General features: G+C 37.9%; 1 protein-coding gene across 1 annotated transcript in view; it reads left to right on the top strand.

Moving 5' to 3' along the window:
- MTMR6 (myotubularin related protein 6) overlaps positions 1-19,695 on the top strand; it is a 28,208-nt gene extending 8,513 nt beyond the window's left edge. The window contains exons 5-14 of the mRNA XM_042792653.1: positions 106-234; positions 1,228-1,362; positions 2,506-2,638; positions 7,295-7,404; positions 8,469-8,594; positions 9,838-9,887; positions 10,669-10,869; positions 11,578-11,712; positions 11,790-11,916; positions 13,776-19,695. Coding sequence (XP_042648587.1) covers positions 106-234; positions 1,228-1,362; positions 2,506-2,638; positions 7,295-7,404; positions 8,469-8,594; positions 9,838-9,887; positions 10,669-10,869; positions 11,578-11,712; positions 11,790-11,916; positions 13,776-14,036 — 1,407 coding nt within the window. The 3' untranslated portion in view covers positions 14,037-19,695. The remainder of the gene's footprint in view (positions 1-105; positions 235-1,227; positions 1,363-2,505; positions 2,639-7,294; positions 7,405-8,468; positions 8,595-9,837; positions 9,888-10,668; positions 10,870-11,577; positions 11,713-11,789; positions 11,917-13,775) is intronic.
- The last annotated feature ends 4,205 nt before the right edge of the window (positions 19,696-23,900 follow it).

Raw genomic sequence — 23,900 nt, 5'->3', positions numbered from 1 at the left:
CATGGTAGTGTTTATTCCCTGTCTCTTATTTCACCTAACATCTCTAAAACTAGTATGGGCTTTGTGCCTCGTACATAAAATTATTTTTGTGTATGTGTCTTTCAGATTTGTGAAACCTATCCTAGAGAACTTTATGTTCCCAGAACTGCAAGCAAGCCCATAATTGTCGGTAGCTCCAAGTTCAGAAGCAAAGGAAGATTCCCAGTGTTGTCATATTATCATAAAAATAAAGAGGTATAGTGTGTCTTCCTCTTAATGCAAATGTACTGAACACTTGGCAGCAGTTCAGGGTAGGTAAGGCGGGAAGTGCAGTGACTTGTGTGAGAATGGTATAACTCATGATAAACTCAAATGCTGCTGACACTAGTGGTGTCTAGCGGGGTGCTGAATTAAGCTAAAATAAATCTTGAAGTAATCAGTTGATAATCGCTTGAATCTCTTAAAATTTTCAGTAACTGACCTTAAGATAACTGAAGAGAGTTTTTTGTCTATTGATCTGCCTTCCTTGATATATGAAGAATAAAATCTGTTAGGTCCAAAGGGGGGTTAAAAACCAACCAAAACACCAAAAGAATAGAACTAGTCCTTTAAGGAACAATTTGCAAGGTAAAAAAACTAGAGGATGAGAAGAAAGACTTTGCAGGCTTTGGCAGTGGTGTGAAGCAGCATCTGTCTGTCTCTGCTATGGGCTATCTTTGAAGGGAGAGAAGGACTGTCACCTGAGTTGAAGAATTTATGAAGAATGAGCGTTAAGATAATTAATATTTGGAAGATTCACGTGATACCTTTTGAAATACAATCTATGCTTGGAAATGACATTATGAAAATTACATTAGATGATAACATAGACTTGCAATAGTAAAGTCAACCATAATTCATTTCATACCAAGAGAGTAACTTGCTTTCCTAAGGTGTATTTTTTCCAGGCTATACTTTTTGGTAATTTTTATACTTAGGGAATGTCCATTATGTAAACCAGTACCTTGCCTGTGTAGATGAACCTGAAAAAATGTTTTTATAAACATTTAAATTTAAGTTGTAAGTACTCTGTTTGGAGGTCTGCAAGTGATGTGCTTAAAAAGTTGGAGTACCTAAACTTTTTTTCAGTTCCATGCTGTTATCTGCCAAATGAAACAATTTGTTTCAGTGTCTTTTTAGAATTATGCAAAGCATTTCAACTCGTCAGTATTAAAGTAATGCTAACTTATTCTTTGTTTTCTATGGTAGGCTGCAATTTGTAGATGCAGTCAACCTCTCTCAGGTTTCAGTGCCAGGTGCCTGGAAGATGAACACATGTTGCAAGCCATCAGTAAAGCAAATCCTTCAAATCGCTACATGTATGTCATGGACACCAGGCCGAAGGTATGTACTTCGGGTTCTGTAGACTAGCCTCTGTTCCTGAATATTAGAGTACAGGGATATAGTGTAATTCTGAAAAATTTGGACTTAAATATGACTCCATCATGGGCAAAAATGTTATTTAAAGGTAAGGTTAGGCCACTCTATTCAGGCATTTAATTACTTGTTTTCTTGAAGTTGAACTGCTCTCAGTACTCAGTGAGAATTCCCTGAATGTGCTAGTGAACTTTTGGGGAGGTGCATTTAAAAAAATATGCTTAAAACACAGTTAAGTGAGTAGCTGAATGAGACCTAAGTCATTTTAACTGTTTGAAATTCATGAATGGTGAGCTATGATGGAGTTTGTTTTTTTTTAGAATGGGAGGGAGAACTGTGTTCTGCGTAAATGTTCTGTGAAAGCTGCTATTGTTGTTTATGTTAGCTGGCAAGAAGTAGGGGGAATTTCTGTTGTAGCATTCTGATATCGTACTTAATCACTGTCAAATCAAATTGAATTATGTTGGGTTTTTGACCTATGTTGTAATGTGTGGGATAACTTTCACTCTTTAGACCATCTGCATTAAATTGGTATTCATTTCACTTGAGTATCTGAAGACAGGTGCTGGAAAACAAGGTTGTAAAGTGAAAATCCTATAGTGCAGGATCTTCACTTACTTTGAGCAGGGTTCAGCAGTAGGTTGGCCTAACAGATTGGAACTGAGCCAGCTCTGGGATTTTTATAGCTTCAGCAATTTATTAACTTCTTATTCCCAAAAGTGGCACTTTTAGGGTGACTGGAAGGTGCATGTATGGTTAAGTCTGGGTTGTCTTCTTTGCTTTTTAGGTTAACTGCTCTGTAGTCTTTGCTCAGAAATGTTTGGAAATAAGTAAAGGTTTGTTGGTGGGAATACAGAGGAGAGAATAAGAAATTATTAAATGCATTATTCATGTGTCAGCTCTAAATATATATTGCTTTTTATGTACCATGCTTTCCTTACACTTCAAGTTGATTTGTCACTGTTAATTTGTAACAATCTGTTTATAGTATGCTCCTCTGTGTTTTTTCTCCTGTGTATTCCATGCCATCATGAAATGCCATGATTTTTGTTTCTTATTTTTGAGATTATTTCAAGTGCTGGTTTTCAGTATTTTTATTTTGCTTTTAAGCTTAATGCAATGGCAAACAGAGCTGCTGGGAAGGGCTATGAGAATGAAGACAACTACTCTAACATTAGGTTCCAGTTTGTTGGTATTGAAAATATTCATGTAATGAGATCCAGCTTACAAAAACTTCTGGAAGGTATGTTCTAACTGTACTATAATACCACATATGAAAATAGGATAAATCTTTTTCTGAAGTCCTTAATAATAGCTTACACAAACTGTATTGATATTTCTTTATTTTATACCAACTCTGTGTTTAGTAAGTTTGCTGTACCCTGTGGTAATGAATTACATTCAGCCTTCACCTTTAGACTGTAAACCCAATGAACGGAGTTATCATGAAGAAAATGGAGTGGCCATATGGCTTGGGTGAACTTGATTAGCATATCAGTGCCTTGTGGGAAACTTTTGTGTTTTCTGAGTACACATTCATGTATACACACATGTAATAAATGCACAAAATAGTGTGTGTCTGTACATACATGTTCATATATAGACTACTGATTCTTCAAGGAGCACTTAGTTTCACAGAATTCACAATAAGCATATGATCTGTACAGAACTTGAGCTCTTTGCCCTGGTGAGCCACTGCTCTGCTTGTAGGTACATCTTAGTGTTTGTAGAGAGCAGGGCAGGGGGGAAAAATGAACCACTTCCCCATACCACTGCCTGCCACATGGTGGTGAAAATGGAGAGGCAGAAGTCTGTTAAATAGTTCTGTTAATAGTTTATTTAGATAAACAGCTGACAACAAATTTAAGACCCTTTGTGGAGTATTAATATTGAGATTAGTGACAGAAGTCAGGCTTCCATACCTGACAAACAATACATATGTAAGTGCTTGCCTTGTAGGATTATGCAAATATTTCCAGTCATGGAGAAGGCTTACAGTTGTATGGAAGCCTGTTTTGATGAAGATGTTCTGGCTACACTGGTCAAGAAAGCTTACAGACTAGTGGTGTAGTCTTACTTCAGGCACTCTGGAATACTACTGAGCTTTGATAATAGGTAGTTCTGTGGTTATTCCTGCACGTACTTTATTGAAGAGAAAGATGAGCAGCAGGAGCCTGAACTTCAGTTTTGAAGTTTGTGATAATGTCTCTTTCTTTTGCTAATATCTCCTTCAGTTCCAGAAAACTACTTAATAAATCTTGATTTTTTTTTATTTTTTTTTTTTAAGAGGCTCGGTGCTATGTAATAATGTCTGCAGAAGTGTGTGCATCACACAGTTAAACTTCACAGACTTCGTATTTCTTCTAGTTGACTTAGTATCCTGCCAACAGTACTTACCAAACATATTTCTGTAGCTTTCACTAAGGATGGATATGTTTTAGATTTTTCCTTGTGTGGAAGATTGGTTTATTTCAACTTGATAGACAGTACTCATGATTTTGTTTCTATAGCTGTTATCCAGATCAGGTTTTGGGGTAAATGAACACAGTTGTTCTACCTCTGTTCAGTCTGTATAATTAGCTAGAGTTTTGCTGAATGCCAGTCTAGAAGTAGAAGCATCTTTAGGAGTAGGAATGAGCCTTAAAATTTACGGAGGTATGCAATAACTTATTCTTCAGACCCCAGTAGAAATGTGCCATCAGTGAGGTGATTAGGAAGGAAGTGCTAGGAGAATGGTTCATGGCTTAAAACGAAGAAAATACCATTTAACTTGTGTGTACCAGCTTCCCCAGGATGTGTTGAACTGAATGTTCTCAAATCAGTAATGTGATTCCAGTGACCCTATTCTTTCAAGAGCCATTGTAACTGGGTCTGTCCTCAGTTTTATTTATAACAAACAACTGTGATTCATTCTTCAGCACACGTCCTGCTCCTAGGCTCTTTGTCTATATTCCTGATTTCTTTCAGAATCTAATGATTCCATTTGCAAGCAGAATGTAAGACGTTATCCTTCCCAACATCCTTTTTTAATGGGACTACACCACAGAGCATGCCAGTGAGATTTACAGTGTATTATTCATCCTGGATTCAGCTGTTTTTTAAATATGTTGCATGCAGTGAAACAAAACTTTTCTAAAATAATGTTCTTCAGTGTGAACATGACTTTGCTTCCCTGATCTCTACAATACTAATGGAAGACTATTCACATTGAGTAAATTTGTGGCTGTGGTATTTAATATAAAGTCCAGATTTTATATATTCAAAAATATAGTATTACATGTCAGAAAAGATTGAACTCTGATAAGCAAAAACATTTTGCATGTCAAGAAACAACATTTCTGCAGGAGATTTGATGAAAAAAACCTCAGTAATAGCTGCTGTGGTGCACTCCATGTACTCTGACGATGGAAGGGTGCTAGCTGAGGTGGTTTTGGTGGGTTATGTGGAGTGTCTGTATGGAGAATGGGGCTGTTTGATTTCATTTGTTTATTTGTTAAAAACAATCTCTGCCCCCAACCCACTGTGCTTCTGTCTGTAGGTTGTAGTCACCTCTTGAGCTGCTGCCTGAGGCGTTGCTAGTAGTGTGTATAAGGACAATCAAGCAATGGAACATTGAGATTTTGGGTCTCACGTGCATGCAGGGCATGCAATTTTATGATGGGGTTGCATATAGCCAAAACTGTATTGAATGATTGTTACTGTGAAGTAGCTAAACATCATAGTGGTACCATAAATTACCTTTGACCCTTTTAGGGACCATGAGGGACTGGAATTTTTTTTTTTCCTTCCAGCATGCAAGTGTTAAAACAGTATCAATGCAATTTCTTTATTTCATCACTAAGTAGTGTAAAAATATCTGTTAATTTACAGAAATGGACAGTAATTCTTTGGGCTTAACATACGTATTCTTATCTCTGCGTTGATTTATAAAAATACAGAAATCTAGCTAAAAGGGGGAAATACTAGTGGTGAAATATTTCTACCAAGCTGAAAGTTCTGATCAAAAGCAGGTTTTTAACAGCAGTATCTGGAGGGAAACAAACTGAGGGCTGGAAGCCTATTTATTTTCTAGCAGAAATTTTGTGCTTTAAACCATAAGCTATAGAATTCAGCAGTAACCAGCCATGAATACTGCCTCTAGACAGTGCCTTGTCTGTCCATTCCCTTCCCTGCAGATGTTTGTACTTGCAGATATCTAAATATTTCTCGTTTCTTTCCTTTATCATAGAGTGGCAGACCTGTTTGTGTGCTGTTCTGATTGAACAGATGTATGGAACCACTGGTGTAGAGAGAGTGTTGAGGTAGCTGAAAGGATCCTGTCGTTCTCAGCTGATTTCCTCCATGTGCTCCACTTTCCAGAAGCAGAGCCCTTGCCTAACAATGCTATCTCTTTCAAAGACCAGGGAAAACTAGTACAGCTTTTGCTGCTATTACGGATATTTACAAACTAAACTTTTAAATTAGGTGGTGTAACCAGGGGTCTCTTGATGTTTTATGTCATTGTGCTACAGTTTGCTACCTCTTTTTCTATATGACAAAGATCCATAGGCTTTAGGAAAAGTGCTGTGATACTTATTTGATAGGCTGTCTGTGTTTGTAGCATTCAGCAGCAACTGGCATTATGAATCTTCCTGAGCAGTGGGGAATATACCAAAACTTGTCTGGCTGAAAGCTGAGAAACACGTAGTGCGGACACAGGAGAGGTCCACGAGGCGGTGGTTTAAGAGAATATAGCCTTTGTTACATCAGAGGACATGACCGAACATGAAACTGTGTCACAGGATGACTTGGCAAATTTTGTTCTCTACTTCCATACTGACTCACTTCCTCCCATAGTCAGAGATAAAGATTATTTTTCAGCTGCTGTATGAATATCCCCACTGATAGCCTTCAGCTACAGAGCCTTTTTATTTTCATTTGGGACCCACTAGCTTATCATAGAATTGTGTAGGTTGAAAAAGACCTTTAAGATTATCGAGTCCAATCATTAAGCTTGGTAGAAAGTAGGCTTCTACTGTGGCAGGGGCAGGTATTTTTGTAGATGGCAACTTCAGGTTTCTTCTCTTAGAATCACACGTAGCTGAAGCTATATTAGCCAGCGAATATTAATTTTCTTATTGCAAGAAGTTTGTCATGTGTGGACAGTAATGTAGCTGTGCAAGTTGCTACCCAAAATCATACAAGAACCAGATTACCTGTCTCACTTGTGCATTGGTAGGTGTCTGCATGAGAAGCTTGCAGTCTACATCTCTTGCTGCTATGCTTCAAGGCATCTTTCCTTTAATTTGAGTTCTTCCCTGCCCTCTCAGTTGGCATTATTGTTACAAGATCAAAGTGTACTAGGGAAGAATGTTAGAGATCGGTCAGAATTGTAGTATAGACAAACTGGAGATAGACAAAACCTCAATGGTTTTCAGTTCATCACCATGTCCTTGTATTGCACTCTCGCCTTATCTCTTAAGCGCAGTGGAGAACGTGATGAAACCCTGCCAGTCTGACTACTCTGAACTGTGTGTGTTGTCTGGATGCAGCTACTTGCTACTAGTTGTTATAATTTTTAAGTATTTCTGGTAAGCTTTTGGGATTTGCGTTGCTGTCCTTGGTAAGGCTCCCTGTTGGGGATAGCCACTGTATTTGATTTACATGTTATTTTGTCAAAAAGGCACAAAAATCTCCCTCTTGTCATTCATGGTTATTGTAGTTATACAGAGTTGAATTTTGGTGGAGGACGCTTTGTAGTAGCCCTCTCTTAACCATTGGAGTTGTGGTTTCCTCAAAGATGTTTAATCAACTTGCAACATAGGGCATTAGAAACAATATATTGTTATTCTTCTTTTTCTGTTGTAGGGTATAGGTAGCTGCAGCTGCTTACAGCTTGCTAACTCTTGGTTTCTTTCAGTCAGTGGCACAAAAGGTTTGTCTGTCAATGACTTTTTGTCTGGTTTGGAGAATTCTGGATGGCTGCGTCACATCAAGGCTGTGTTGGATGCTGCTGTCTTCTTAGTCAAGGTAATTTGTTTGCTGCTTTTTTGATGGGAAGTTGACTTCCTACCAGGCAAAATTATACTTAATAATACATCATGTGTGAAATTCTGCAATTGACCTTTGTGGAGGTAGACACTTGGTATACACAGATACATCTGATACGCTGGTTTAAGCATTACAAGTTTCTTTATGACTGGAGATGTTAAATATGCCAGCTAATGTTTTGGGATTTTTAAAATGCTGTTTGATCACCTTATTCAGAGATAAAGGGACTCTTAGGCTTTCCAATTATTTTAATGAAAAGTGTGACCAGTGTGGAGGTGGATAGAGCAAACGATTATTTAGTGTACCTTGAAAATCAGAACTACTGGGCCACTAATTACAGAGTGCCAAACTGGCAATGCTGACTTCATGGTCAAGGGAAGGGGACTCTTTATGAACAACTCAGCGGAACAGTTGCATTTTCCAGGCACCTATGAAGCCATGGGCTTGACCTGAGGGGGACTGGGTGAAGAAAAAACCTGGATCTTTGGTTTTACTAGGTGAAATAACAAGGGGTTAAAATTGGATGATTCTCCTGAGGATGACCCTCAAAAAATATTTGGACTAACAGTATTTGAGTTCTTAACTGAAGTTAATAAGCATTGCCTGGTCCTTAACTGTTGTGTATTATAATGATGAACAAGTGGGTATCTTTAATTGTGTGTTTGTGTTGGTTTATTTTTTAACCTGTTTGGTCTATAATGTGTAGTCTACTTGTTTCTTAGTATGCATTGCAAGGTTTTTATAAGTTTAGTTTTATAAGGGATGGAAAGAGAACAAGGAACCATAGTAGATGTTCTTGTTGCCTTGTGAAAGGTGGTAGTGGAGTTTTTTGTCTTCATAAGGAATTTTCTATACTTCTGCGGAGATAAATTCCTAGCTTTCTGTTAGTATCAAATAATTTCCTCATAATAAACATTTTTCTGGCTTTGTTAAATAAAATGGCCTATGCTTTGAGTTTGATAAATGTAGCTTTTTTATTTATTTACTAAGTTTTGAATACTGCATAGAATAGAACATTTCACTAAAACAACTGTGTTTTACAGGCAATAGCGGTTGAGAGTGCGAGCGTGTTAGTGCACTGCTCAGATGGCTGGGATAGAACTTCCCAAGTTTGTTCTCTTGGAGCTCTCTTACTAGATTCCTATTACAGAACAATCAAAGGATTCATGGTAAGCAAGCTGTGGCATTGTTCAGTTTTTCCTTGGTAAACAGAGGATATAAAATGTTTTGAGTGTGAAAGCGAGCAGTGTAGTCATACTGATGCTCGCTTTTTGTGGTTACAGATAGTTTTGCAGTATACTGATACATCTTTCTTTTAGAAATACTTTGATACTGGGAAGAACTATTTATTTAAAATCTTAAAAACGCAAATACAAATAGCAGATTGCTTTAGGCACCCTGCAGAAATGTTGCAACAATTGCCTTCTGCATCCCTAAAAGCCCCTTACCTCTGAAATGTAAGGATTCCAAAGGGCTTGTGTAAGATAGCTGTACAGTGTTACAGCAGCTCTGTGCTTTTATCACTTGTCCCAAAATCAACATTATTAAAATGTAAAAATAACAACTCCCTCGGTGACAGAGACCTGAAGATATTTAGGCAATCTAAATTTCTTCATCTTTCTACAGAGAGGAAGAGGAATTTCGGTACGACTATTTCAAATTTTAGAGTAGGAAAATCAACAGTGTTCTGCAGTGGCAATACAAGGTGCTAGGGGCACTCCTGAAAGATAGTATATCAAATTGGTTAGAACTAACTGCCACAAATACTTGCAAGCAGCAAAAGTGAAGTTGAGGGGGAATTAGAAGATGATTCACTCTTGTGAATAGGGAGAATCTTGTAATCTTCAGGGAAGTAATTTAATCTTACTGGTTTTTTTAGTCCTCACTGTTAATTAGGTTTCTGGGAAACTTCTGCAATGGGCAGGCAGTCCGGTGTTCCTTTTGGTGATTGATACTGTGACTGAAGTTATTAAAACAAGCTAGTGTTGATATTAACAAACTTATTGCTATAAAATGTTACAAAGATTATACTGTCTGGTTTTTATGTAAATATGACAGCAGGAATGCAATACTAAAATTTTTTTCTATACTTTCCAATTTTTTGCAAGTTGCTTGATAATCTACTTGTCACGTCATACAACATTAGTATGCTTAAAGTGAGCCTGGCTTAACAGTAGTTATCTGATTGTCAACTTGTTAAACTTCTTTACTAGTTTAAAAATGTGCTTTGAGAATCTCTTTTGAAAGACTTCCAAGCAAATAAAGGAACTACAAAGTGCTAAATAGTAATTCCTACTGTGGTTTCCTTGACACAGATTTAAAATACAATATATTGATAACCAGTGGCATTAATACTATAGATATAAGACTGAGTAACATTTTACATGACATTTTGGCTTTTTTACTTTCTAGGTCTTGATAGAGAAAGATTGGATCTCTTTTGGGCACAAGTTCTCTGACAGGTAGTTCACTCTTCCAATACAATAAAATGTATACAGTGAACCGAACTAAGTGTTCTTAAAAACAAGACAGCTTGTGGATGTTAAACTACTGCAGTGTTGTTAGAAACCTAGCAGTGAGTAAGCAATACACAAAGTGCATTGTCTACTGAAAATATCTATTTGTTCAAATACTTATGGGATAATTGATTTATGTTATAGTCATAAGTTTCTAATGCTTCTGGTGCCTCACTCTCAGATGTTGATGACTGCAGCTAGGTCTGCATGTAGGCATAGACAGCACAAAACTGATCTAAAGCTACGTCCCAGCTATTTAGGCAATATAAAACTCTTAATTTTGATACCTTCAAAAGCGAGTTTCCATTACTTCTAATGATGAAGTCACACCTACCTTTAGAAGTCCTGTATGTTAAGAATTTCGGTTTTTCACTGATCTGTCTGTCATCTATGACAATACCCTTGCTGCTATTTACAGCGTGTTAATTTGCTGTTAGCTGGTATATTCCAAATGTTGGCTACGGAAGTAATAGACACAAAGGAACTTAACTCTCTTGTGTTGCTTTTATGTACTGAATACAGATGTGTGATAACTTACAAGTCAGAAAACCAGGTTAAATATAGACTTATTTCTATTCAAAAATTGCCCCAGTTCTCAGTTAGGTAGTTAATCTCCAAACCAAAGCTAGTGTCAAATTAATGTACCCATCACTTAGAAACAAGTGCAACTAAGACTTTTGATTTCCAACTTAAAATGATTTCAGTCTGTTCATGGAATCTTTTTCAGGTGTTGTCAGCTGGATGGTGATCCAAAAGAGATCTCACCGGTGTTCACCCAGTTTTTAGAAAGTGTGTGGAATCTGACTGAGCAGTTTCCACAAGCCTTTGAGTACAATGAAGCTTTCCTCCTTCAAATCCATGAACACGTCCATTCATGCCAGTTTGGTAACTTCCTTGGAAACTGCCAAAAAGAGCGAGAAGAACTAAAGTAAGCAGACATATTGTAATGTGTCTTCTAGTTATTCTGGCAGACTAACAACTCCTGTGAATCTTTTTAATTTTAGGCTCTGAATAGGAACACAGATAGGATTGGTAGTACTGAAAATGATGTTGAGCTGCATCGGGGAACAATAGTGCTTGTCGTGTTTATGCACTGAAGACAGTCTTTCTAATCTGGGAGAAAAATCCCATGCTTACTTTTTATAGCAAAAGTTAAGACTTGTTTCTCCCTTCCCTCTCCCCCCCCCCCCCCCCCCCCCCAAATATAGGTAAGCTTAAGTTTGGAAGCATCACTTCGTTCCTTTCACCAATCTATTTTTAGGTAACCTTAAAATTATTGCCTGCTCAAGACTAATTACTATCTGTTATAAGTATTAATAGGATGTCTCCTAATGCTTTCAGTTGGAAAACTTCTGTAAAATTTTCATCAGTTCATCTTTGTCTCAAGCTTGTATTTGAAAGCATTTATTGCAACTAGACAAAACTTGCACAGCATAAGCAGTAGTACTTCTAAAACTGAAAAGTTCTATCCAACATTAGCATATGTCAGGAAGAAGTTGATTTTACTAAGAGCTTTTAATTCAAGATGTTATAATTATTTCTGGTAACTTTTTTTAAAAAAGTTAAGATTGATTTACTAGGAGTTGAACAGCTTCTGTCTTTTGCTTGCTTGATCTTGATCTATTCTTGCTTTAAGGTTAAAAGAGAAGACATATTCTTTGTGGCCATTCCTCCTGGATGAACAAAAGAAATACCAGAATCCTCTATATAATCCAGACTTTTCTCCAGAACTAACTCTTTTGGAGCCTAATACAGTATCATTCAATTTTAAGTAAGTTTGTTATATATAGTATCTCTTCTTCAATTTTGTCTTTAGCCTCCATAGTTAAGAATGTCTGCTTCATGCAGGTTTTGGAGAAATATGTACCATCAGTTTGATCGAAGTATGCATCCCAGGCAATCTGTGTTCAATCTTATAATGAACATGAGTGAACAAAATAAACAACTGGAGCAAGACATTAAAGAACTGGAAGATGTAAGTATTACAAAATAAGTGTGTGTACTTGTGACTTGTTCTTCAAATTAACATTTATCATCTGTAATAATGCTGCTAGCTTTCACATGAAGGTCACTACTGTATGGCCTAGCACTTATTCTATGTGGTGTTGACTTTGACTTTCATTGTATGCTATGCTGAATGCCAGACTTTGCAGCCAATGTTTTGCTCTTAGGCAGAATTTATTTTGCTTTACTGATGACCTGTATTATGGAAAAGTGCTCCTACTATCAAAGCATTACTGAATATGGCTTAACGTAGGTTAAATTTATGTGAAACTTATCTTGGATAACAAGGTACCCATCATAGCTACAGCTGTGTTGCTAAACCAAGGAGACTGAAAATGTTTTATTTCCATTATAGCTACTAAAATGGAAGCAGTAAGTGTTGTCCTTATTTTAACTTCATGTGCAGGTGCATGCTGTTGTAAGTCACCATAAATATGAGGCTCTGCAATGCTTATTTGAAGACAGGGCTAAAACCAGAGTGATTTCTACTAGGTGCTACATTAAACAGCGAGCAAGGATTGAACATGAACAGTGTATCTCACTTTATTCTAGTATAATTTAACCAGTGGCTTTTAATTGGTACTTCATTATAGTAACTTAAAGTGCTGAAACTTCAGAATAGTAGCTTTTAAGAAATGCACAAGTTTTCTAATTATCAGTTTTATTTCTTTGACTAGGAATGGTAACACAACTCCTGTATGTTATGTTGGGGGAGGAGGGAAGGAAGTATAGCTTTTCTAGGAGGAAAGACTATTATACTAACCCTACTGTAATGTAATGACTGCAGGTTATATAATCTTAAACTGTTTCAAATCTTATATATTTAAGTTTTTGTATAACTGAATCAGCAAGATAAAACCTTAGGATGAAGCAAGCTGAAGAATAAGCAGGATGTAAAGTGAAGTCTTGGGTTTGAATATTTTAGAGCCTTATTCTGAGGTGTTAACTTCACCTGAGCCCACATTTCTCACTTGAGTGATGGCAAGATGGTGTAGTTTGAAATCTTGATGTACGTGTTCCTACTGCTTTTTCCATCATCTTCAAAAAGTTGATGTCAAGAGTCACCAAAGTCTTTTAGGCTCAGTCATGGTTCTAATAAAGCACAAACACATCAACAAAAAAATCAGTTCAGTTGACTAGTTCAAGCTTCCAGTTACTCAGTGATACTGTTTAAATTTAAAAAACAAAACAACAAAAAACAAACAAAAAAACACCAAAAACCCCACAAAACAAAAAAACTACTCTTAATCCAAATTTTTCCTCTTTTGCTTAGTGTTTCCAGGATAGGTCCGTCCTTCTAGTCCTACTTTCTAGTTGACACCTTTTAGTGTATTCCTGCATTTGAACAAACTGTATTGGTGTTTCTCAGATCTAAATCAAAAGTCTTTTAGAAGGTTTTTATGAAGGACATAAGAGTTTAGGTATGAAACTGCCCTTTGTCTTTAAGAGACTCATGGTGTACCGTAAGCTCACTGCTTGCTAATAGTACCAAAGCCTTTCCTCCTCTCCCTGTATTCCAGAAAGTATTCTCATCTTGACAGCAACCAAACAAGGGGCCTGGAAGAACCTTTTCTTCTCTACACACACCGTCAGGCAACCTTTTTGCCTTCTCAGCTGCAAATGTTAAGCATACAGTGCTTGTAGCATCTGCTGTAAACTGTGGGGGAAAATATCCGATGGCCTAATATTTAATAATGCTGTTACATATCTGACCGAGGGTTCTAGAGATGCTGAGCTGGCCAGCAAGAGAAGTGGATTCACTTCCTTTCCAAGTAGGATATTATCAGTAAAGCAGTCGTGCTCATTGTTAGTCACTATTCTCTGTTTCAGAAAATAAAGCAGAGAAATGGGCAGTCAGATGCAGTCCCTGTGAAGGAACATCAGCAGTCTGCTCATCCTGCACCCATGGCACTGAAGACCCCTCCATGCTTCAAGAAGGAGCAGCCGCTGATCCCTGTGAATCATGCTGTAAGAACTATAGATGGCAGCAACGCAGCAGACAATCGCTACAGTGAATTTGTGGCAGAGTTCTCAAAAGCTGAGCCTGCTGTTGTCAGCTTGGAGTACGGAGTGGCCAGAATGACCTGCTAATTAGAATCTGGCACTATGCTCCTCTTCTAGACTGATTGAATTAAGAGATGGATTATTTTGAGGATGGGTCTGTGCTGCATGACCAAAACGTGATTTGTATATTGGCAAGTTTTGTTAATGTAGAGTAGAACAGCATGCTAGTTGTCAAGTGTTTGCTGTTCTTTTAAGGAGAAAAAAAAAAGTGTAGTTGTCTTTTAAGAGATAGGAGCATTTGGTAAGTAGTGACTAAAAATCAAGGAGTGGTATGTCTTTGGACTTAAGTCAGTTTGCACTGAATTGATTAAAACAGTAACATTGCTTTATTCAGTATAGGAAAACACAGGTGGTCTTTCACAAATTGATTTTATTTGGGCAAGAAAACTTGAACTTTCTATTTTAGGAACTGAAGCTACATGTATATATCACATATGCTATGAATATGTATACCCTTATTTCATGTCACCCAGTACTAACTTTCAGTGTATTAAGTGCCATGGGAAAGTATGATATATTTCCAATTATAAATAGCTGGCCTTAAACTTGTCAGATCAATGATATTGTTGTCCTTTATTATTGCAGTCTACCTGGCTCTGTTTACATTGTATTTTTTCAAAATGTTATTTCCTTAAAACGGGACTGAATATAAGGAATGAAGCATGCCTAAGCTGGCACAGCCTTTCAGCAAATAGCTATATGAATGTTAACTTCTCACTGAAGACTGTTCTTTCTTCCAGTTTCTCTATTGTTTAAAATCCAGTAGATTGGCCTGACTTTCTTCTCTGGCAGCTTAGTAAATTGAGCATCATTGAAGCTACCGGTTGTGTCCAACCTTAAATACCTTGCCACAAATCAAAACACTTAAGTGTGGAGTAAAAAGAGTAAAACATGTCATGTAAGACCACAAAACTTAGCCAATAACTGCATTGTCAAGTTGCTTCAGATTGTTTACGATGTACTGTGCAGTTGTTCAAGTTGCAAGAATGGAAGCAGAAGTTTGGAAGCATAAGCTACTGACATTGTTCCCAAGGAGAAAAAAAGTCATTCATGTGTCTGAAGCTCATGATAAACTGAGTGCCTCTTAAATTTTTCATTAGAAGAAAATTTTAGTTTTTAGTGAAACCCCTTTCTCTCACTGTAAAAACTTGTCCAACCTGTGCATATTAAATAATTTCAGTACAGTCTGGAGATTTTTGTGTTACTGGAGAGATGGCAAATAATTCTAGCAGGATACAGTAGGGGTCATGGGATGTAAGAAGGGGGAAAGGGGGAAACTTACTGTTCATAAGCTCAGTTATGCATCTGTAACCTGCCAGTAAGGGAGAACGGTTTTGCTGAAGTTTGTCCCACAATGGATTTTTTTTTTTTTTTTGAGCAGATAACAGAATAGGGAAGAAAAATGGTGGTGCCCTGTTCTTAGAGGTATAAATTATAGCTTTAGGTATTAAGATCCATAGGTATGATGTTAGATTAATGCTACTGACACTTTTCATCTCTGGATTTAAATAATTTTTGGTTACAAGTGGAAATGAGTTGATTCTCATCCTAATCCCTGAAGTCTGTTTTGTTAAAACCACTGGTGTGCCACAGACAATTTGACGTTATTGGCAGCATTTCCCTCTGTACCATATTGGATCCAGGACTCTGTTTTAATAGGCCAGTATAGATTGTGATCAAGCAGCACTTGTGAAGCTGTCTGAGAGAAATTAACTGTGATTCCCTTATTTGGGTATTAATTCACCTGTTTCACTAGTTTTGTTTTTTTAAAAGCCTATAAGTGTAAATAAAGGTTCATAAGTATTTCTTTTTCATTCCCAAAGACGTGAGCATAATGTCATCTTTAAAATAGGTTATCCAGTCACTTAAACATGTTTAGAAGTTTTCCACTACGGGTTTTGATAGTTTTATGTTTGCACAGTGGTGCCTTACAGGGTTGCAGCAAGAGAGGTTTTTGTGCCTTGTTATTTGTCTCCCCTTCTCCCTCACCTTTTGTATCAACTTGGTTCTGTGGTTTTCCTTCGGAAAAACGTCTTGTATATTAAGCTTGTGTTTTATCATAGTAGTGACAAATTTATCACTGACAATATAGGTTTTATCAGTTTGTACTTGTTTAATATTTAGCTGCTTTGGTGTGCCATGTACACTTTCCATATTTATTGTTTAGAGTTTATAGACTCAAAAGATTATATTAAGCTTTTTTGCAAATATTACTGTATATTGTTTTTACTTTAACAACTGTCTGAATATCCCTGCATACAAGGCTTTTAAAGAGAAGATCTGTTCCCTTCCAGTACTGTTAAAGTGAGTCTATTTCAGTTTTCAGGCCATTTTTATTGGCAGAGTTTACTTTTTAACAGAAGGAATTGGGATGCCTGTTTATTTTAAATCAAGGTAGGCATAGGAGGTCACCTTTAAAATGCCATAAAACTATCTGCTCAAGTACAGAACCCATTTCTTCATCAAAAAATACAATACTTCCTAATCTGAAGTAAATATTTTATTCCAGATAGTATGTGAATAGAGTTTTGTAAGACTGTTTTGTAGAGCAGGCTTCTTACAAAGTCTACACAGCTCTGCCAACTCGGCCCCCAGGGTCACCGGTGAGAAAAGTTCCTGCAGAGAGGCAGCTGTCTCTTCTCATTTGCTGTTTAGGCTTAAGCCAAAAGTACCTAAAGCACATGGGACCTGTGGTGAAGTAAATAGATGGTAGCAAAGTTAGCTCCAACAGAAAGCTTGGCAGCAGGGCCAGGACTCAGCACAGTGGGGCTGCTCTGTGTCCTTCAAGAAGGGTTTAAAAAACATGAAGCAAGTTGACTAAAAAACTGTGGCCGAAGCCTTCTGGGAGCAGAAAGAAGTCTAATTCTCATTTCAGTGGATGAGCTTTTCTTGAACATGAACATGCTTCTTCAAGAGCAGTTACAATACTAAAAGGTGCCTGGTACTGCTCAAAGTAATGCGCAGAACTCTTTCAAGCTGCGGTGTTAACGTGTAGTTGGTGCACTCACCAGTTGCTTGGGAACATAACGTTCCAGATAAAAAGTTGCGATAGTTGATTCTGCTCCGTTGGTTGCAAGACTTTGGTACCTGTCAGTTACGTGCTTCATCTTGAGAAGGTCTCAGTCAAGTCTTTGGGTTTCTACATTTTGTGCTGCTTTTGATCTTTTTCCCAGTCTGAATGCTATAAGAGAGAAATAATACCATTTAATTAAACAATCTGATAATCTCACCTGAGAAACTAAAACTGATTTCACTTTGTGTTCCAGACAGTTAAAAATATTTAGCTCACTAGTACCAAAAGAGGGGGGTTTATTTTTGGGAGGCTTCTTATTGTTACAATCTATTCTTCAATACAAGTTTAAATATCCAACTGTACTGTTTTGTAGGATGACTGCCAGATCAACAGACTAAGAAATTAATTAAGCAACACTGAACTGAGCCTGTGCATTTTCCACACATGTCCAATTACTAGTGACCTAAATCTAGGGCAAAAGCCCAAAGTCTGGAGAGTCCCTTTAGAGAATTGGAACAGCAGTCCTTCCATAAAACTGCACATCCCTATGTGGAACAAATGCCCTAGCATAATATTATTTTAGGGGGAAAGCTATCACAAATCAAGCTGTGACAGTTTGATGTGTCTCTTCCTCAGGATAAGCACACTGGAGAGTGCCTTGCTGGGAAAGGTGATGTGTTCTTCCTCTGTAGCTGCTGTTTTCATAAGGCCTTTTGATAAAGCAACACATCAGCACATCTCTGAGAACTTGCTACTCCCATTCTGGTAAATTAAGCACATAACTCGATGCACAGTTGGGCTGAAGTGGGGCTGGGGTAGCTTAGCTTAACCACTATCCTCTTGAAGTGACATAAAGAAAGAAATTCAATGCTGAAATAGCACAGGGCACGTGCTATCAATATCTGTTCTTTAGAGTCCTGCCTTGCTCTTAAACAAGTGTGGCTAGCATGAGGGTCTCACATAAGCATGATGATTGCTTTCTAGTTAGTTTAAAGATAATCTGATTTCAAAGTAGATCATTCCTTCACAGTGGTAATTTATAGATCTTTAGGTCAGAACCTAAAGGTTGCTTTTTAGACTCTCTTCTTAGTTGCTAATAGTTCTAAACCTGTAGCTGATTCTAGACTTAAGTATACTGGTTGTGAAACCTATATTAACCTTTAGGATTAGATCTGTAGATTAGACTGAAGTCTGCTTTGACTTGCTTTCACCACCTAAGCCATGCTTTTCTCCGAGTGGTGCTTATTGGGGTGCTTGATACCTGTCTTTCAGATGTAACAGGCTTCTTAATGCTGTGGATGTTTCAAAAACTTGGAAGTATTGCAGTTTTTTTCCACTACCTTGAAGGCTCACATTAGCGAACAGTATGGGTGAAATTGTTTGATCTAGCTAGCTTGACCTGCCTACATGTTAAATAGCGTTGAAAATCAGCACAGCATCGTAATTCAACTTCTGTATGCACAACAGGCTTAAGAAAGGATGTAGTCAGGACCTTTGTCAGGGCATGTAGCAAGGAACAGGACCCTGCTGGGGTATGACTCATAAAAAGTAGAAGCAGTAGAGCTGTTTTGATGTCCAGCGGCAGCTCAGGGACTTGAGGTGGAAGGTCAGAGGCATGCTGCCTCTGTATTCAGTTTCCAGGTCTTGGAGAATTCAGTGACCTGGTCTATCAAACACTTGCAGCTGAGCAATTTTGCACTGGCATCAAGCAACAGAACATACATACGGATCTGTGTTTCGTAATCTACTGGCTTCAAATAATAAATGTCCTGGTGGTGACTTTGAATTTGGGGTGCAGTATTTTGTTTATTCTTGTTTATAGTTTAACTCGTGAGGTCAGTCTTATACTGTTTATAATTGAGTGGAATCACAGTTTTTGCCACCTATTATAAAAGTAATTCCCATCTTAATGACAAGGCTAGCATGTACATACCTCGTGCTTTGTATCTCTGCATATATTTCTGCTGAATTATTTTCTTGCAAGTAGGCGGCCTCGGTGAGGTCCCGTGCTGCCCCACAATTGCATTCCCCATTACCTAGCTTTACAGATTGATTTCCTTGCTATGTCTTACTGTTGCTCTTTAATCTTAAACGTTATCTTTATGGCTCTCTGTTGGCAGCGTCCCTTGACAAACATCTTTTCATCAAAGAAAACGGGTTTGTTGTTTTTCTGTCTCAGGGATTTTTACCCCTGAACTAGTGAACTTGAAAAATGTTCCTTATTCTCCCTTTCAGGGCTCCTGAGTGCCTGTTGACTTCCACAGTCAGTTTACTCATACATTTTAACTTCAGACTTAGATATTTAAAAAATAAAATAAAAATAAAATGATTCAAATATTGGATGTGGCAAAGGGAAATAAAACTGTTTTCATTGTCATGTATCTGGAAAGACTGGCTGTTTCACTAGCATTTATTGCTCTGTAACGCTCTCTGTAAAAGTAATTTATCTTTGTGCTGGGATCATGCTTGCTGTATATTCCTGAAGAAACTTTAGCAAATGGAATTTTGTAATGAGTATTTTATTTGTAAGTGTTTTGAAAATCCGTAAAGCTTAAAATAAAATGATTGTAATATTGCCAATCTAACTGGGCATTAAATAGTCCATTTATAATAGCACTGTACAAACATCAAACATACTGAATAAAATTTTCATTTTATGGATGAATCATCTGATACAGACTATAGAGTACAGAAATTACTTGGCCTATTTATTAGTTTCTTGAATGATCCTGTAACTTTCAGATATGGGAGACTGACTCAGCTTCGTGTTACTGACTCTAGACTGCTGGTCTGTTAATTAGAAATGCTGTTATGTGCTTAAATTAAGAGTTAAGTGTCAGGAGAAGAGTTTTGTGTTTACTTAGCATTACCATTATTCCACACTTCGTAATCCAGATTCGTGTTTTCAACAGCTCCAGCAAATCTGGTTAGGAAATTGGAATAATTTTCTGAAAATACCAGCTTATCTTCTCAGTGAGTTTTCCATTAACTGTTATGAACAGTTTTCTTTAATTCTTAGTTCTGAGGGTCCTTAGGACTATACTTCATCTCTATATTTTTCTTTATTTGGTAAACAAAGCAATCATGTTTTGTCATGGTAATAAAGCTCTCCCTAGCTACTACTTGCTACATAATGCTTAAGCTTCTTCCAGCAGCATTTTGCTCATATTTACTTGCTTCACCCACATCTAATTCCGTCTTGATCTGCACTGAGAATACAGTTTCTGTTCATAGTACAGATGGAAACTAATGTACTGGAGCACTGGACTGTGCAGTGTTATGATCTTTATTACAGAATGGGACCCTCCTGCTGTAGGTAGGTGCAACTTCGAGTGCTCTCTTCAATCTGTTGGAGGTTTTTATTTGAGTGCCTTCCTTTCGGGTACGCGGGCTGTATACTGGAATAGACCAGGAAAATCTGGTTAGTTCCATTAGGGGAAGAGGTCAAAACTCCTGCCAAGTCACAGAAGTATGTTTTAATCATGTGCCACAACAACCATAACATCTGTCAGCTGGGTTCTCTGCCTAGCACCAGCAGCTGCTACGTGAAGTGCGTGAACATGTTCATCCACGTGCGCTTCTAGTGCGTGGATGCTACTGGATGTAGTGGAAGTGCAGAGTTTCGTATGTGTATCCGTAAGTGGAGGGAAAAGCTAAGTTTAATTTCAGCTCTTAGTATAGTTTAGAGGCTGGTTAATTTATCTTACTAACTTATTCCAGGGAGCGTTCATTGTCTGTAACTATAACCTACTTAAGTTTAGGCATTACTTGGAGTGTGCATTTTTAAACTGAGAATAGACAGCATGTGTGAGAAGCAAGTGGGACATAAAAATTATATAAAGGCAAAAATGGAGACGGATATGTTGTTCTTGATCTTTGTGGTGGCCACACTGGGCTGTGGAGAGGAAGGGCTGACACTGCCAGTGGCTTGAGGGCTTCGATGCTGGCTGACCTAGTTCCAGAACTTGATGCAAGATTGCGTGATCCTAAAAATGTTGCTGTCTGCTTTGTGTTTATTTTCCACCCCCTGAAGCTGCTCAGAGTAAAACACTAAGGGTGGCTGTGTTATTGCACAAATATGGCTGTGCAGAGGACAAGACTGTTCCCTGAATATTCAGGAATGTGGGTGTTGTTCAGAAATGTTCCTCAGCTGTGATAGTAGCTGCTCTGGCCGAATCCCTCCGAAAGCATGAGATTGCTGTAGCCTAGCACTGAGTCATGTGAGAATTCTTTAGTGGGGGAAACGCTCTCAGTGACTGGATCCTTTATCTTCTAATCCCACTTGAGCCTTTTAGTAAACTTGGGTTTAGTAGTATGCTGGTGGAAGAAACAATTCTTAAACCAAATGCCTGCTTTTCTGTTCGCTTCCTGGGCTTCACATGTGCACTTTCTGATGTTCTAGGTTATATGATGACATGCAAGTGCCCATTAGTCAACAATATATTCGAGAGCTTAAAGTGTGACTAACATGATAGGATAATAACTTTGATTACTTTTTCTCTTGAAAGTGATAAGGATAGTACAGGAGCAAGAAAAACGTTCCAATTGCTATTGTATCAGTTATTTGGCATTTAAATGTTCATTGCGGGTGGAGGAAATGTCAAAGGAGACTACTGACAGCTGTTACAAAGCATACTGAAAAGGAATGATTTGTGAAAGAAAAAGGATGAATGTTTATGCATACGTTTAAATCTACATTTAAGGAGGGGTTTGTTTTGTAACTCTGCTTCACAAGTGATACAATCTTATGTGAATGCAGTTAGAATGATAGAGGTGTGTGGTTAGTAGTGTCTCAGAAGCGTAAGCACTCCTAGTGCCTGGTATGGTGCTTTATCAAGACCAAGCTTTGTAAGTACTAATCTAGTAGTTCTTTTTAACAATTTATAGTGTGTTGACTTTGGATGGTGAATGCGTTTTGGGGCAGGAAAATGTAAAGGGGGAACATGGAGCACAACTGGATGTAACCATCATGATGAATTTTGTGAAATATGGTGCAGAGGAGAGCACTGACATTTTGGTAGCTGTTAAAAAAAAAAGAGGTTGAACTGTGCTCCAATTCATTTGCTGCTGCTTATATCCCAAAGCACACAGGTCCATCCACAGTGCCAAAGAACAGCCTGGGAGAAGAGAGATAACTGGTATCTGGCTATTTGCTGATACAAACCAAGAAAAGAAGAGATGAGCTGCCTTCCAAGCAGATATCACATGGAGGAGGTTGCATACCAAGAGTGGATCATGAGGTTGTAAGAGAATTCATTTCTACTTAGACTGTTGCAGGAGAAAGGCTGCTCAGCTGAAGTTCAGCAGCGGGAAAAGCATTAGGGTTAGAAATAAGAACTATTTTAAGTTATTGGTGTTTGAGGTAATGTGATGTATAGAGGAATTGAGCTATTTATATAACCCTATAACTGAGTTATATATAGCCCTAAACATTAAAATTCCTGGGTCTCAATTTGGCTTGTTCTATTTCAAGATAAGAATTCTGCTTTGCTCTCCTAAAGTCTTGCCAAAAGTTTATTTAAAGAGCGCAACTTGGCATACGCTACTCTCTTACCTGCAGATTTGCACTGAGTCCTATATGCTCTGTTTGTGGGTAGTGCTCTTGTGGCTATTCAGTTTCTGGTAACTTCTGCTATTTTCTTGCTTTTTCTCTCTTGCCTGGCTATATTCAGTCAGATTCCAAGGCAACTGAGGCTGAGAAGAGCTGCTCCTATATAGCTGCAGAGGTCAGCCAAGGGATGGTTGTTTACTACTGAGCCACTTGTCTTGGTAACAGCTATCCAAGTCAGCAAGGTAGAAAACTACCATTTGGGGTTTCTAGCAACAGTACACTGTGCTTGGTCTGAGCTGCAGAACAGTGCAGTAATTTAGAAACTGCTATTATGGCAGGTCTGCAGAAGAGCTAACAACCTGACCCTGTTCTGACAAGGACCATTAGGCAAGCGCTGGAAGAGCAGCCCTTCGGAGGAGCATTTGAGGATGTGAAGAGTGTGGTGCTCTGTCATTGTGAGGATTAGGAAGAGCTGCTCTGATTTACTGCAATTAAAAGGCATTGTGAAATTGTTCTGCTCATGCTCAGTCTGTTGATTTGTAGGCTTATTAGTGTAACAGATAATGGGGTGCCTTTAGTGTTAGTTAAGCAAGTAGCATGTGTATTGAGGACATGCTCTTTCCCTGGGGAGGTTTTTAGAAATTGGTAATCACAGCCTAGAAAGAGCTAAGGCATCTCAGGGCCAAGGGAGTTTGGATTTCTAGCAGCGTTTGGGCCATTAATGAGAACTACAGCTGCACCACTGAATGAGTCTCTACGAGCTCCAGAGAGACTTTCAGGCTCATTATTAAATCACATGTACCTTTTCCATAACTTTCCATGTTAATTTCAGTTTCCAAATTAAGGAAAAACTTCCCTCCCAGCTTTCTGGTAGAGGTTGGGCTAAACTAAGTTTTCCACTTTGGATAAAAAATAATCTTTATTTGGCTCCAAATTACAGTATGCTTTATTGGAGAAAAAAAAATCCAAAATGTTCTCGTCTGTTGAATAGGCTTTTTTAATTAAATGTAGCAGTTTAAAACTGGTAGAACTTTGTATAACATATCTTTTTAAACCATATAGTTTTAAGAAAGAGAAAGAAACCCATTAAGACATCTTTTGGCTTGATACCCAGTATTATTTTCAGAATTAATAATAATACGGGTATAATGAGCGGCCCACTGTAGGAGAAGATCGGGTTCAAGGACATCTAAGGAACCTGAAGGTACACAAGTCCATGGAACCTAATGAGATGCATCCATGGGTCATGGGGGATCTGGCAGATGAAGTGGCTAAATTGCCATCCACCATATTTGAGCAGGCGTGGCAGTCCGGTGAAGTTTCCACT

This window comes from Tyto alba, unplaced genomic scaffold (genome assembly GCF_018691265.1).
Source record: "Tyto alba isolate M040663 unplaced genomic scaffold, T.alba_DEE_v4.0 Super-Scaffold_2, whole genome shotgun sequence".
In the NCBI taxonomy this organism is placed as follows: domain Eukaryota; kingdom Metazoa; phylum Chordata; class Aves; order Strigiformes; family Tytonidae; genus Tyto; species Tyto alba.
The sequence above is the reverse complement of the archived record's forward strand: the minus strand, read 5'-3'. Positions and strand labels throughout refer to the sequence as shown.